This window comes from Aethalodelphis obliquidens, unplaced genomic scaffold, assembly GCF_003676395.1.
Source record: "Aethalodelphis obliquidens isolate GAN/ISIS:26980383/991018 unplaced genomic scaffold, ASM367639v1 scaffold11, whole genome shotgun sequence".
Lineage (NCBI taxonomy): Eukaryota > Metazoa > Chordata > Mammalia > Artiodactyla > Delphinidae > Aethalodelphis > Aethalodelphis obliquidens.
In genome coordinates, this window is record NW_020837955.1 from 26246224 (window position 1) to 26259776 (window position 13553).

At 38.1% G+C, this 13553-nt stretch overlaps 1 protein-coding gene across 2 annotated transcripts; it reads right to left on the reverse strand.

The window, feature by feature from the left end:
- Positions 1–1038: 1038 nt before the first annotated feature.
- SMNDC1 (survival motor neuron domain containing 1) lies at positions 1039–12581 on the reverse strand. 2 transcript variants are annotated; one of them, XM_027112557.1, is made up of 6 exons: positions 12393–12581; positions 11093–11212; positions 5941–6083; positions 5164–5325; positions 3126–3279; positions 1039–2289 (listed from the first exon to the last, which is right to left on the reverse strand). In XM_027112557.1, the coding sequence occupies exons 2-6, from the start codon at positions 11210–11212 to the stop codon at positions 2152–2154; spliced, it is 717 nt and encodes a 238-aa protein (XP_026968358.1). In that variant the 5' UTR covers positions 12393–12581; the 3' UTR covers positions 1039–2151. The 2 variants fall into 2 exon arrangements, with proteins under 2 accessions (XP_026968358.1, XP_026968359.1); XM_027112558.1 differs by lacking the exon at positions 12393–12581 and adding an exon at positions 7989–8176 and having other exon boundaries at positions 11093–11205.
- Between the last annotated feature and the right edge of the window lie 972 nt (positions 12582–13553).

Below are 13553 nucleotides of genomic sequence, written 5' to 3' on the forward strand. Positions count from 1 at the left end.
ACTTTACAAAGGACCACATCTAGGTCTTCGACACACAGGCTCTTGACTTCATGCTATATGCCTATTTGTTAAAAAATGTTTTCTACAACACGGTCACTTTTTTTTCCCCTTCTCTCTCCTTCTACTGCAAAGCCCTCCAGGAAAATTAATGTGCAGAAAGGAAGGCCCATAGAGTCAAAGGAGGCACGAGTCTCAACACAAGTCTTGCCTACACAAACACCAGGTGAACTATTACTCCAGCAAACATACCAAGATAATCTCACCAAAAACCACTTTGTATGGCCACAGAGTTATACCAAATTTCCTTCCAGTGCTTTTTAATTACTAGGGTTCCCTTGCAATCCTTTAAGGATACCACTGATTTAAAGTTTGTTATACTGGTAACAAGAACATTAGTATATTTAGAAGTTTTTCGGGCTAAGTAGCTCCTTTTCTACTGTAATTTGTGCCTTGTATTGAAAAACTACTTCACCTTTCATTCTGTCCTATGTGCTCTACCCTTTGGCCATAAATTACAGGGAGAGAAACAAAAAAACAAAACAACAGTGATCTCCTGAGTTGGGAGGGAGATGGAGACACGAGGAATTCTCTCTCATCACTGTCCTCCTGAAGGTTTCAATTTACCAGACTTCCCTGGCGGTCCAGTGGTTAAGACTCTGAGCTTCCACTGCAGGCAGGACGGGTTTGATCCCTGGTCCAGGAACTAAGATCCCACATGCCGTGCTGCGTGGCCAAAAACATTTTTTAAAAAGCTTCAATTTACCAAAAAAATTAAAATCATGAAATAAAAAATTTTTTTTCTTAATAAAAATTTTTATTTTCCCCTTCTACCAAAAATTTACAAACACCCCTATGCAAGCACAACCCTTAAAATAAAACTAGTCTGTCCTTTCCAATTTCTTATGTCCAATATAAGGCGCACATAAGGATTTATCGAAACATTTATTACACACTCAATATTCTTTTCTGTGGAAATGATGTATGCTTAATCATTATATCAATGCTAGCAGCTAACTTCACCTTTCTGTTAACACACCCTGGAGATTTTAAAAACACTTTATTTAATAAAAGTTAAACATACAAAAACTGAAATTAACACACATCTTAAAAATCACCATCTTCCATTAATAGGAAGACCCTTTTCTACGCATACATTTGGCTTAAACTCAACTCAGGATAATTGTGATGCTCACTTACCAACAAATGCTGACAACTTGATCTAGTTAACAAAAATTACAAACTCAGCTACGTGAACATTATACAGGGAAATTATGGTCAGATTAATGCACAAGAAATACAGTAAATTTTTAATGATGAAACATTCGGTACTCTTGTTCATTAATTTAGCCTCGGTTTTTTACAAAAATAGTATCTACATTGTATACAGGGCTATACATCAGCTTTTTGTTTTCTCATATAAACATTACACATCCAAAAAATGGTACCACTACCATAAGTGAAAATCAACACAGGAGGAAAGCAAACGTACAAAAAACAAAAAAAAACATTAGAAAAGGTAGCTGGTCCTAAACATGGTTTCTTACATAAAACTAAAATTCAGTGAAAAGAATACAGAGCTGGATCAATTTCAGAGATGGCCTAATAGGCTTAGGAAACGAGTTGAGAAAAACCTCAAAAAAAACTCTGCCATTTACAAATTAACCTACTTTTAGGTTAACTGGGCAACAGCTAGGTTTAAGCTGAAGACAAAAAAAAAAATGAAGAGAAGTTCTCTTTAGCAGGTTGGTATTTTGCCTTGATGTTCCAGTGAATTGCTAGAATATGTGGCAAGTTCAAAGCATCTGAAACTTCCCAGTTAGAACCTTACAAAACGTATATGCCATCCATTAAGTGGGGGCCTGATACTAGGAAGATCAATAATTAATCTAAGTGCTGTATTTACTCAGCATCTATCTAGAAAAGTTGCTTTACCCAACAAACTTTGAGGAAACTGGTAGTAGTAATGAAAAAAGTTTAAATGAATAGCAGTTATCAAATACAATTTCTTCAAGTTTCATTCTACTGAAGTCAAACAATGACGACAATGGTATCTTCCTTACTTGTCTAACAAATAATTTACCTTTAGAAAAATATAAGGATAAAAAGGTAAATGTAAAGCCCTGCAGAGATGAAATCCAACAGTTTTTCTGATTATTGAGGCATCAAATGCCTAACATTGTATTTAGAGGTATCTTGATACTGTGTCATAGGTTTATCAGCAATTCCACAAGTTCCTACTCCAACTTTGCCAGTTACACTCTCAGGTGAAGCAAAAATACTCCTCTTTACCTAGGAGAAATGAAACAAACAATTCTTGATTAGTTTTGGAAAAAAATAAAATTCCAAAATACACCTATAAGGAAAAGTACCTCAAGGGAACCTGAGTGCTCATAAAACCCACTAGTGACACCCAACATAAGGCATGTTAACAAATCAGGTAGGGTTCAATACACTCTAAGCAGTATGTAAGATAACAAATAATTTTTCAAATTTTAGTTTATAAACGGAAATCAGGGATTTCCCTGGTGGCGCAGTGGCTGGGAATCCGCCTGCCAATGCAGGGGACACAGGTTCATGCCCTGGTCCGGGAGGATCCTACATGCCGCGGAGCAACTAAGCCCATGCACCACAACTACTGAGCCCACGCTCTAGAGCCTGCAAGCCACAACTACTGAGCCCACGTGCCATAACCACTGAAGCCTGCGCGCCTAGAGCCCGTGCTCTGCAACAAGAGAAGCCACTGCAGTGAGAAGCCTGCCCCCATTCACTGCAACTAGAGAAAGCCCGTGTGCAACGATGAAGAACCAACACATCCAAAAATAAATAAATTAAATAAATTAATTTTTAAAAAATTAAAATAAAATAAAAGGAAATAACCCAGATCTTTTGTAATTCCTGGCATAAACTCATTCATAGTGCTTCCACTGCAGAGACAGTGGCTAATGGAGATATTTTTCAGTAACTCAAAAATAAAGATTAAAGAGGATTCTGAATTCAAGATCCAGTTACTATTTCGTTAAATCTATGAACCTCCTTTTTCATTTTAAAGTTATTTTGTGCTCGCTTTATTTTAAAGACAGTTGCACTTTGCAAATTTACAAAGTATGATGAAAGGATTTACTAACCTGGCCTTTTTTGTTTTTAGAATAGGCTCTGTTGTTGAACTGCTGCCATTTCACCTTCTGGTCCTCTCTTTCTTGTTCAAGTTCTTTTATTCTCTGTGCTTTTTTCAAAGCTTTCTTCTTTTTATATTCACGCTGCTGGGCAATCATTTCTTTTCTGTGTGGACAGAACAGGTAAATGTCAACTCTTAAAATTTAAAAGATGACTTCCTTAGAGATATTTAGCAGTGCAACCACTGCTCCCTCCAAAAAAACCCCAAAACCTAATGAACTTACACATTCTTCACCCCACAAATAAAAGCTAACATCAATGCCGATCACTCAGGACTACTAAGAAATAAATGTTATTTGAAATATACAGTATCCTTGGAAGCTTTTGAACGCAAGTGTAGTAATGTATTACCCATTTAATCAAACATTGCAACTATGACTTTTAATTTGCCATTTACATGGCTTTTGCCAGTTGTGTTTTAGGAATAGGAGGAGTTTCAACATTAAAAGCTATCTAAACCTGTATCAATTGTTAAATGGGCAGTTAGCAAGTGTGATATGCTGCACATTTGGAAAAACTGTATGAAGAGATTCAATGCAGATAAAACTATTTCATGTAGATTGGAAGAGCACAGCAGTACAAAGGGAAATCATAGCTAACAATTCTTAAAACAAAAACAACTAGGGTTTTCCAATCAGAGCCTAAAGCCCTCTCAATTTCTGCTCAGTCTGTTAACACTGACTTCTCACCAAAAAGACGAAGAAAGAGGTCTTTAAAAACAAGGCTATATGATCTAGACTCCTCTGTATCATAAAATCACTACTATGAAGTGTGGTTTTTAAACAAATATCAAAGACTAAAAATAGAAATGTCATGTTATTCTACAATCTTTCTTATTGGGATGCTTAAACCAAATTTATTTTAATAGATGATACAATTTTCCCAAATTCAAATATATTTATGTAGCAACTTAAGTTTTGAAAACTCCTAACAAATCCAAAAGATAGCCAATTGTGGCAAATATGCAGAACTGAAAATTGTTCATTCTGTCTCTTAAACACCTCTCAAACTATACACGGGTCCATCCTTAACTGCTACTCCCTGGGCTCAGGTCCACGATCATCTTACACCTGGAAGACAGCAGTAGCTGCCTTCTCTCTGCTGCCAGTAATCATTCGAAAGCTCCAATCTGAACACATCAGATCCTCTCTACTTGAAATGCATCCGTGGCTTTCAAGCTTTTTATGATCTGGCCTCTGACTCTCTAATCTCTTCTCTTGTCAAACCACCCACCCTCGAGCCCCAAGTTTTTACCAAAGGAATTTCTTTCTGTTACCTCTATGTTCCCACCTGGTTTTCTTCTTTAAATGTAAACATTTACTGAGTGAGATCTTACTACATGTCAAGAACTGTGCTACATGTTTTACTCATGCTGTCATTTAATCCTTACAACCCCATAATGCATATACTATTGTCCCTGTTTCACAGATGAGGAAACAGAAGTTAAGCAGCTTGCCCAAGATCATACCTTCTAGTTCATTAACTGGCTAACACCTCTTCTTTTCAAATCTCAGTTTACACATCATTTCCTCAAAGAAATTTGCCCTGATGACTAAAATGCAGTTTAGGTACCTTTTCTTTGTTCCCTAAAAGTACCCATTATGTTCCCTCCATTACTTTTATACTTTATTATTAAAGTTCTTCTTTAATTATGTGTTTGTTCTTTAGACTATAAACTCAGTCAGGACAAGGCCTAATTTGGTCTTCTTTGCTGTGATGGAACCCAGAACCTGGTTTAGTGAGAAGTATCAATATATAGAATCCTCTTAATAATTATTCATTAAATGCCTAAGTGGGAACCAAAATGTCTTCACTTTACCTAGGCATACATATAAAGACAATGTTGACCATACACTGCTAATCTTCAAAATAATGGTAAACAGTATTACAAGTTTCTTACTCTAGTCTAGCCTGTATAGATTCTGCAGACATCTCCAGTACCCAAATGGGGAAGATTACATTTAAAATGCTTAAGTCAAAGTCACTTACTTTGACATGGGTTTGTTGCCACTGTCCTCCTTTGCCTTCCTTCCTTCTTCTACAGGCTTGAGGTTCAACAGTGGAGTCACTTCAGCATTGCCATAGCCAGCAAAAGTGATTGCAGCGGTGCCGTTTTCTTCATCTATCTCCTCAATCTCCGCTTCATAACACCTGTAAAGATATCATGGCTGTAAGCAGGTGAGTAAAGGTTTAGCACTCAGCCTACAAGACTTATACTGCAGTGATTCAACTATTCAATGTGTCTAAAATGAAACTCCTATAATCAAATGTCCCTTTGGCAAAGATAATAGTGGCTGGAGTTAGCCATCTGCTTTTTAAAAAGGAAGTCCTAACCAAAATATTGCCAAGGAAGTCTCTTACATGTCTACTATATGTGCTTTAGTCAATCTCTTTTGAGAAAAGATACTTCTTATAGGAATAATTTCAGTATATGTGCTTCACAAAAGTCTAAGATAACCAACCATTACTCAATTTTCAATTCAAGGAAAAAAGAATTTAGACTATTTTTTTTTTAATATCCATTCATTTTCCTCTACTTTCATGTTTATTTCCTCTAGGATCCAAGCCATTCTTCTGCCCTAAAACTTAACCTAAAGCTAAAAATTAAACTGTATTAATGGTAACCACCCAAGAATCAAATTCGTTCTATAAGTCATACTGGCTATTATAGAAAGATTAAAATAGGGTAGTTCAAGCTGATTAAAATCACCTTACCATTGTACTTTACTATTTCATGTTATAGTTACAGTTTTTTTCTACACTTACTGTCCATCTTCACTCCAGATTGCCATACACTTGTCTCCTACTTTCCATGAATGAGTGGGCTGAGTAGAAGCAAAATTGTCTGAACTTGCCAGCGTTTCAGAAGGTTGAGTTGACAGAAGGTCTTTGGTTAGTTCTATAACTTCCTAAAAAGAAAAAACAAAAACCATTAACATTATTTTTATAATTCACATTGTCAACTACTTTCAACAAGCAAGTTCTTTCAGTTTTTGATAACAGCTCTCATACCACATAGCACTCATTAAGTACTCTACACATATTTATTTGCAGTTCATAACAATACTATGATGTAGATACTGTGATTATCCCCATGTAGAAACTGAGATACAGTATTTTATACACTGGTGCTGGGATTTAAACCCAGGCAGTTGCCTTTCAATTTAATTAACCTCAAATACTAACAGAAATAGGGTAGACTTGAATTTACACTGTACATTATTTTTAAGCACCTATTTTAGCTAAATAGACCTCCCTAAAGATGAGAAACAGTCAACTGTAAGGCACTGACCTAGATTCAAGATCACTTTTCTCTCACATCACTGTCAGGTGTACGTCGCGCAACTGCACTTTTTACAGGGCACTGCTTGGCAGTCGTATTAACTGCCTGCCAACAGGTGAGCTCCCCCTCAAAAACCCCCAAACACTTGAAGCAGCCTTATTAGTAATAAAAATGTTCCTGCTCATACATATTTCTACCAAAGTACTGTAGATATATTTTAAAAACAGTAGTGTCTCTATTCATTTATTATAAAACCTATCCCATTTGGGTAAGCAAATTACCAAGTCAGATTTAAAATATCCCAATACCTTAATGTTAAGCACATTAGCACAGCTTCGTTTAAAAGAAAAAAAATAAAATAAATGTAACACACACAGGTAGGCAAAACCTTTCTGTGTGGCAAATGTATTTTCTAACTCAGGCTTACACTTACTGGCTTTAAAGGTGTTTAGTAGGGCTGGTTAAAAAACTTAAGAAATAGAACAAATTGATAGATTCTGCTACCAATCTGCTATATTTTTACTCTGATGAAGACTCATATTATGCATCACCTTATCTGATTTATTTTAAGAACTTGCATACCTGTTCCTCTGCTGTTGCAAATAAAATATCTTAAACATCACATTATTACGTTCTGGGAGAAAAATTAGCAAAGTTGCACTCTGTATTGAGTTTCTTCTGGTTCCCACTGAGGTTTTATAATAGTAGCTCTGGTTCAATAGACAAGAAAGTTTAACGTTACTTCTCTCCTAAAGATTTTAAATCTTCCTGGCTATTTCTTAAAAACTTATATTTGAGCCTTAAAAAAAAGGATTATTAAAGCCCTTGGAGAAAGATCAGTTTTAGTAATTAAAAAATTTTATGAATGAAAAAACTAGAAGACTCAGATTTAAGTTAAAAATTCAGTAGATTAACATCTTTAATGAAAGTTTTATTAGGTGCCAAATATCCATTCAAATACTTTTTAATAAGACAATCTTTTGCAAATAACTTTTGCAAATAAGCAAAGAACTTCCAAATAAACAGATCATGTACTACACAAAGAAGGAGAGTAAATCATCCAGTCTTGTTTTTAATTAACCACTTTTAGGGCCAAGAATGTAATCCAATAAGCCTGACTCAAGAGCCCATACAATCCCTATCATTAAATAATTCCATTTAACTAGGGATCATTTAACTACTAAAGCACAAACATAAAGTCTGTGTTTGTAGGTCTCAAGATTTAGAACTCTACGTGTCTTGGGATAAAACATCTCCCCACTATATTTTCATAAGGAAATACATTTTCACCAAAGAAAAGGGTCCTGAAAAGCTGTGCATGTTATAATTTCCAGAGTCCTGCACTGAAATGACACTTTAAAAAATCTGGAGCATTTATCTCTAGTTGTCTTTTTACTTTGCCATGTTTTACATACCCCTCCCAACAACTATAAAGACCCTTCTAAATGTTTTTTTTTTCTTCACATGTGTATATGGACCAAAGTATTAGAGAAACTATTTTATGTATGAGGGAGTTCTTAAAGGTACATACCATTAATTACTTTTCCTCCCCCAAGTCTGAGTTCTGAAACTGCTCCTTCATTGACAGATGGGCAGCAGTTACAGTAATCGGCAATCCCAGGAAGCATCAGATGTTGTGATCTACATATCAGCAGGTCAAAGGGGGTGCACTCAAGCACTCTGCTTACTGAAGGAAGGCGTTTCGGGGATGCAGAGCCACTGTAACATATGAGACAAGTGACTTGACCCCTGCCTCCTTTAGAACCAGTGTATTCAGCAAACAGCCTAATAAACTGACTATTTTTTGTGATTATCAGAGACTGCCTGGGGAGCTAGCCAACTAGCTAGCCTGGATTTTACTAAACCCACTTCTTTTAAGTGAAAAAAGAAAGGCAATTAGGACTTTAGTAAATTAATCTGCTGCCTGTTGAGTAACTTTATATGAAAGATAGTACATAAAGAAAGAAACATAGAAGCCTTATTGGCAAATGAGGGTCACTGAAAAAAATGCAGAAAGAACATTTTGCATAAATGAAAGGGCAAACAAATTTTTAACCAGAGTAAGGATATTCCATAAAAGGAACACAAGAAAATAAAGGAGGCCACAAACTCAAGTCATCAGTCTGAACAGATTCTTCAGCAAATATAAAAGGCAGGATTAAATATCAATGGCACAAGGTATATCCCAGAATGCAGAGAAGGAAAAGGATTTAAAAAAAAACAAACAAGACACACAAAAAACCTGGGCTTCCCTGGTGGCGCAGTGGTTGAGAGTCCGCCTGCCGATGCAGGGGACGCGGGTTCGTGCCCTGGTCCGGGAAGATCCCACATGCCGCAGAGCGGCTGGGCCCGTGAGCCATGGCCGCTGAGCCTGCGCGTCCGGAGCCTGTGCTCCGCAACGGGAGAGGCCACAACAGTGAGAGGCCCGCGTACCGCAAAAACAAAAACAAAAAACCTATGACAAAATAGAAGCTGTAGCTGTAGTCAATGGAGATAACAATTACTAGATGGAAGCAGACAGCACAAAACTTTCCAGAATTTTATGTAATCCTAAATGATGCCTTCCACCTTTGAGAAGTTTTCAATTCAAAACAGACCTATTTCTAGTAACCAAAATGATTTTTTTTTCCATGACAGAATAAGAGGAAAAGAATCCAAAGTCAAGACTGGTCAGGAAAAACATTCTCTATTATTTCTAACTGAAGTGTTAGAACTTATGCTTCTAAATCTGTGCCATCTGATATGGTAGCCACATATGGCTACTTAAATAAAATTAAAAATTCAGCTCTTCGGCCATCCTAGTCTTATTCCAAATATTCGACAGCCACATGTGGGTAGTGGCTATAATATTACACAGCAGATACAGAACATCTCCATCACCACAGAAACTTCTATTGGACAATGCTTTTCAAAATGGTTACAGAAAACAGGACATTTTACAGAAAAATGGCCCCCAGGTCATTATTAACTGAACCCTAAGTAAGCCATTTACCTGGTTACTACAATGCCTACTACAATGGTCTGTCTCCCAATAGTATTTCCACTATGGATCATGTCCTAATAAGACAATTCTGCCCAGGCTCTGACAATTTACTCTGTAACATTATTACCTCATAATAACGTTCTCAGTCTTCACTCCCAACTCCCCCCTCCACCAGTTCCACATATACCCCTCCCTCCTACTGCCCAGGAAGCAATATATACAACACTAGCACATGACGTTTTTTCTTCAAAGAAAAAAGCACTGCTTTTAAGTTGGATTTAAAAAAAAAAAAAAGATAGAGAGAGACAGAGAGATGGGGGCATACCAGGCTCTCTCCTTGAGGCAAGAAGAAAGTTGGCCTGAGAGTGGGAGAAACTGCTCCCAAAACATCTTTTTCTTATTGACTGGCTCCTTGAAATCCACTGGCCTGATTTCTACGTATTGAAGAGAGGCCCTGGTTTCTGTGTTTTTAGAAAAATAACATACTATTGCAACTTCATGAAAGTCTATCCTAAATCCAGAATTTGAACCCAAAAATATTTAACTCATCTTAATTATACCCAGGTAAGTGCTTTCAGAATCCTGAATCTGGACCCCATTTCACGTAAGTTTCATTTGTTTGCAGTTCTAATATCCCTAAAATTTAATAATTTTAATGGGCAAGAGGATGATATAAAGGGAGGGAAAGGATTACTTAGATAGGATGAAGATGATTCAAGTTTTGTTTTGAATCAGTGAACATAGACCATCTAATCATCTTTTAAAACTTTCCAAAAACTCAGGTTCAGAATTTTAAGTTCACAAATTTGTTAAGATGAAAACTCATACATATTTACAAGTATTATATATGGTATTTTTATTAATCAACCTATTGTTCCGAGAAATAACAGATATTTACTATCATGGTTTTATGTTTGTCTCGAAACCCCAGAGCAAGTTTTAAAAAGCAGGTTTCATACTTACTGCCCCTCTACAACAAAAAGAACAAATTAAGATCTCCTTCTCACATAGATTTGGTTTAATTTTAAGTTGCTAACAAGTGTCAAAAACTAGATGTAAAACCTAGCCTTAAGTTCAAACATTATATAACATTTATGCAGAAAACAAGCATCTCTTTAGGTATTTTTATAATGTGTTTTCAACACAAGGCACTAGAGCTAGCTCTGTTACACACACACAGGATCTCTGGCATGCGTGCTCTATTTCATTTTCAAAGAATCTTTTGGCATTAAAAAGAATCTTAATCAGGTTATATTTTCCTCCTTTTAGTTACCCTTTGAACTAAAATTCCTTTTCCAGGTCTTTAAAAACAGAAGAGCTATTCCTTGTAAAATTGTATGTACCTCTTTCTCTAGAAAGTTTGACAATGACTTCTAACGTTAACTCTTATTTTTTAAAATTATATGAGCATACAAGGTTGACGTTAACAAAGAACAATGCTTCAATCATTTTGATGTACACAAACTGAGGAAGCAACGCTACTCCTAGAAGCCATGTATGCCTATGTACGTACACACTTGTACGCACAAGGGGTGAAACACTCCCTCCAAATGGTGTTCTGGATACCCACAGATTCTTAACAATAGATCATCTGTAAAACACAAAAATATTCTTTTCAAGCAATGTAACTGTAAGTGTCCCCTCATACTTACTTGCAAATCTTTCTTTAATTTTAGCAAATCTTCGTTTTCTCCATTTCCAGACAGCGCAGCTTCAACTTGCTGGAGTTGAGCTTTGTAGCTTGCCAGTTGCTTTGCTAGATCCTCTGACATCTGAAGAAAATAAAAAGAGTAAGGTCATGAAAACGGAACAAAAAAAAACAAACCATAAAAAGTAATTTTCCCTGTCTGCCTGAATCAACCCTAACCAATTTTGCTCCCAACTCATTATTATAATTCACTGCAGCGTAATTTATCACTACTACCTTTACTTTCAATTCAGAAAAAAGCTGTGAGCCAAACACAAACTTCAAGTATTCTGATGATTATAAACATGTCAGACAAATTCCATATAGGAACAGAAAGCAAGAGGTAAGAGGAAAAAGAAGAACTTCTAATTTTCTTTAAAGTCCTGTAACAGGGAAGGCACTGTGTTAAGCTCAATTAATAGGATTGTTACATTGTCACAAAAAAAAAAAAAAAAAAAAAGGGCACTAAACTGTTGAAAGTGTTGAGGCTTCTGATTTTTAAGCACTAAAAAATACTTCCAAAACCAATTCCAACTGATTTTGGATTAACTACACAAATAGCTCTCCACAAGAGCTATTCAATTAGTATGAATGCGTTTAGAAACTCTTATCCAGAGCAAAAACCCAGTCACTTAAATACTGACGATGCATTTTCTGCAATGAAAGAAACAGCACTGATACTCTCCTATTTAGGCAATCTAAGGAACGTGGCTTTCACCAAATCTGGCTCATTCTTCTCCCGAAAGTAAGATAGGAGAGAATTCTTTCTCGCTTTATTAGCAAACATACGGGTTTTCCGAGGACCCGTCTGTTTTACAATCCCCGTCCAACCACAGCCTGGAAGGACTCCAAAAGGGTTAGAGCAAGCCAGGCTGCTCCCCCTCGGTCACTCAACACCTCAAAGTCCGCCACAACTTGCTCGACCATTTCAGACCTCGAAATTCAAACAGCTTCCAGGGAAACCGAAAACACGAACCCAGCGGAGGCCCCCGGAGCCGGAGCCCCACCCGCAAACAGGCTCGGAAGGGCCCGGAGCGTCCTTAAAACGCCAACCCCACCCGCTGGGTTCCCGCGGCTAGCCCAACCCCGTCCGAGGCCGCTCAGGGCTCAACTCTGGGTGGAAGAGGAGGCCGGCGCTCCTGACACTCCGGCCGGCGCCCGGGCCTCTCCAGCGCGGCCCGCTCCTCGGCCTCAGGCCTCCGCTTCAACTAGGGGGAGGCCGAAGCCCGGCGAGGCCTTACTCTCTCCCTCATCGCGTTTGTTACCTTGTGTGGGGCTGGGGGCGTGCCGGCGGGACGGGGTCGCGGCAAAGCAGCCCAGTGGTGGTTGCGACAGCGGCAGCAGCAAGCAAAAGCTCCGCGGCGACAACTAGGCGACTTGGTCTGGAAAAGAATATCTCGCTCAGCGGCGAGCGGGAGAGGACTAAAGCCGGGCACTGGAAGGAGGAATAGAGGAGGCGGGTGAAGTCTCGCGAGAGGTTAAAAATCCTCGCAAGACGTCGCTCGACTCACGTGATTCCCACCTCCCTCTAGGCCGCCGGCCCTTAATCACCTTAGGGAAGTAAAGTGGGCGGGGTTTCGTAGGAAGGAAATGACGTACTGGTATGCGCCAGGCGCCGGATGTAGGTTCGTTTTATCTTAGTTCCGGCTCGGAGTGGGGGTCAGTTGGGTAGTTACTTCAGGGCTCGGTGCCGTTGGGCACTTATTGAGGTTCCCAGGGTGCTGGGTGGTGGGAGGAACGGGGTTTAATACAGCATTCATACTACCGGTTGGTTCTCTGAGTGTGGTCCCGGTAGCATCAGCCTTGCGTGGTATTTTTTTTTTTTTACAGTAATTTGTAATTTATTGCAAAAATAATTTACTATAAATACGGTTTCTCAACACCCACCTCACACCTTTGAGTCAGAAACTCTGAGGATGGCCTCAGCAACCTGTTTGAACAAGGCTTGTAGGTGATACCAATGTCTGGTCAAGTTTGAGAACCACCGATTCACAGAATAATAAAAGTCTTAGTGGCAACAAAAAGCTGATTAGATTGTGGCAGAACCTATTCGAGAGTAGATTAATTGGACTTTTCGAGGGCGATGACCCAATGTGTGGAGTCGCCCCAGGAGCCGGAGCTGTCGCATCCCCGCCTCTTCCACTTCCTGTAGCAAACAATAAAGGCCATGCGTACCGTGAAAAAGAAAAGAAAAACCTATTTTGTTAGCACTTACTGGTTTTAATTAAGTTATATAGGTTAATACCGCCTGAAAGGGGACAATCTCCAAGTTACAATCGTGAATGATAAACAGTGGTGTGAATACATCCACTTATGTTTAAAAAGAAATGCGTGTTGTGTGTATGTTTGTAATAATATATACCATTTATGGACGGATGCACGAATCTATGTAGAGATTTGGAGTGGAAGCCACATGTTTTCACTAA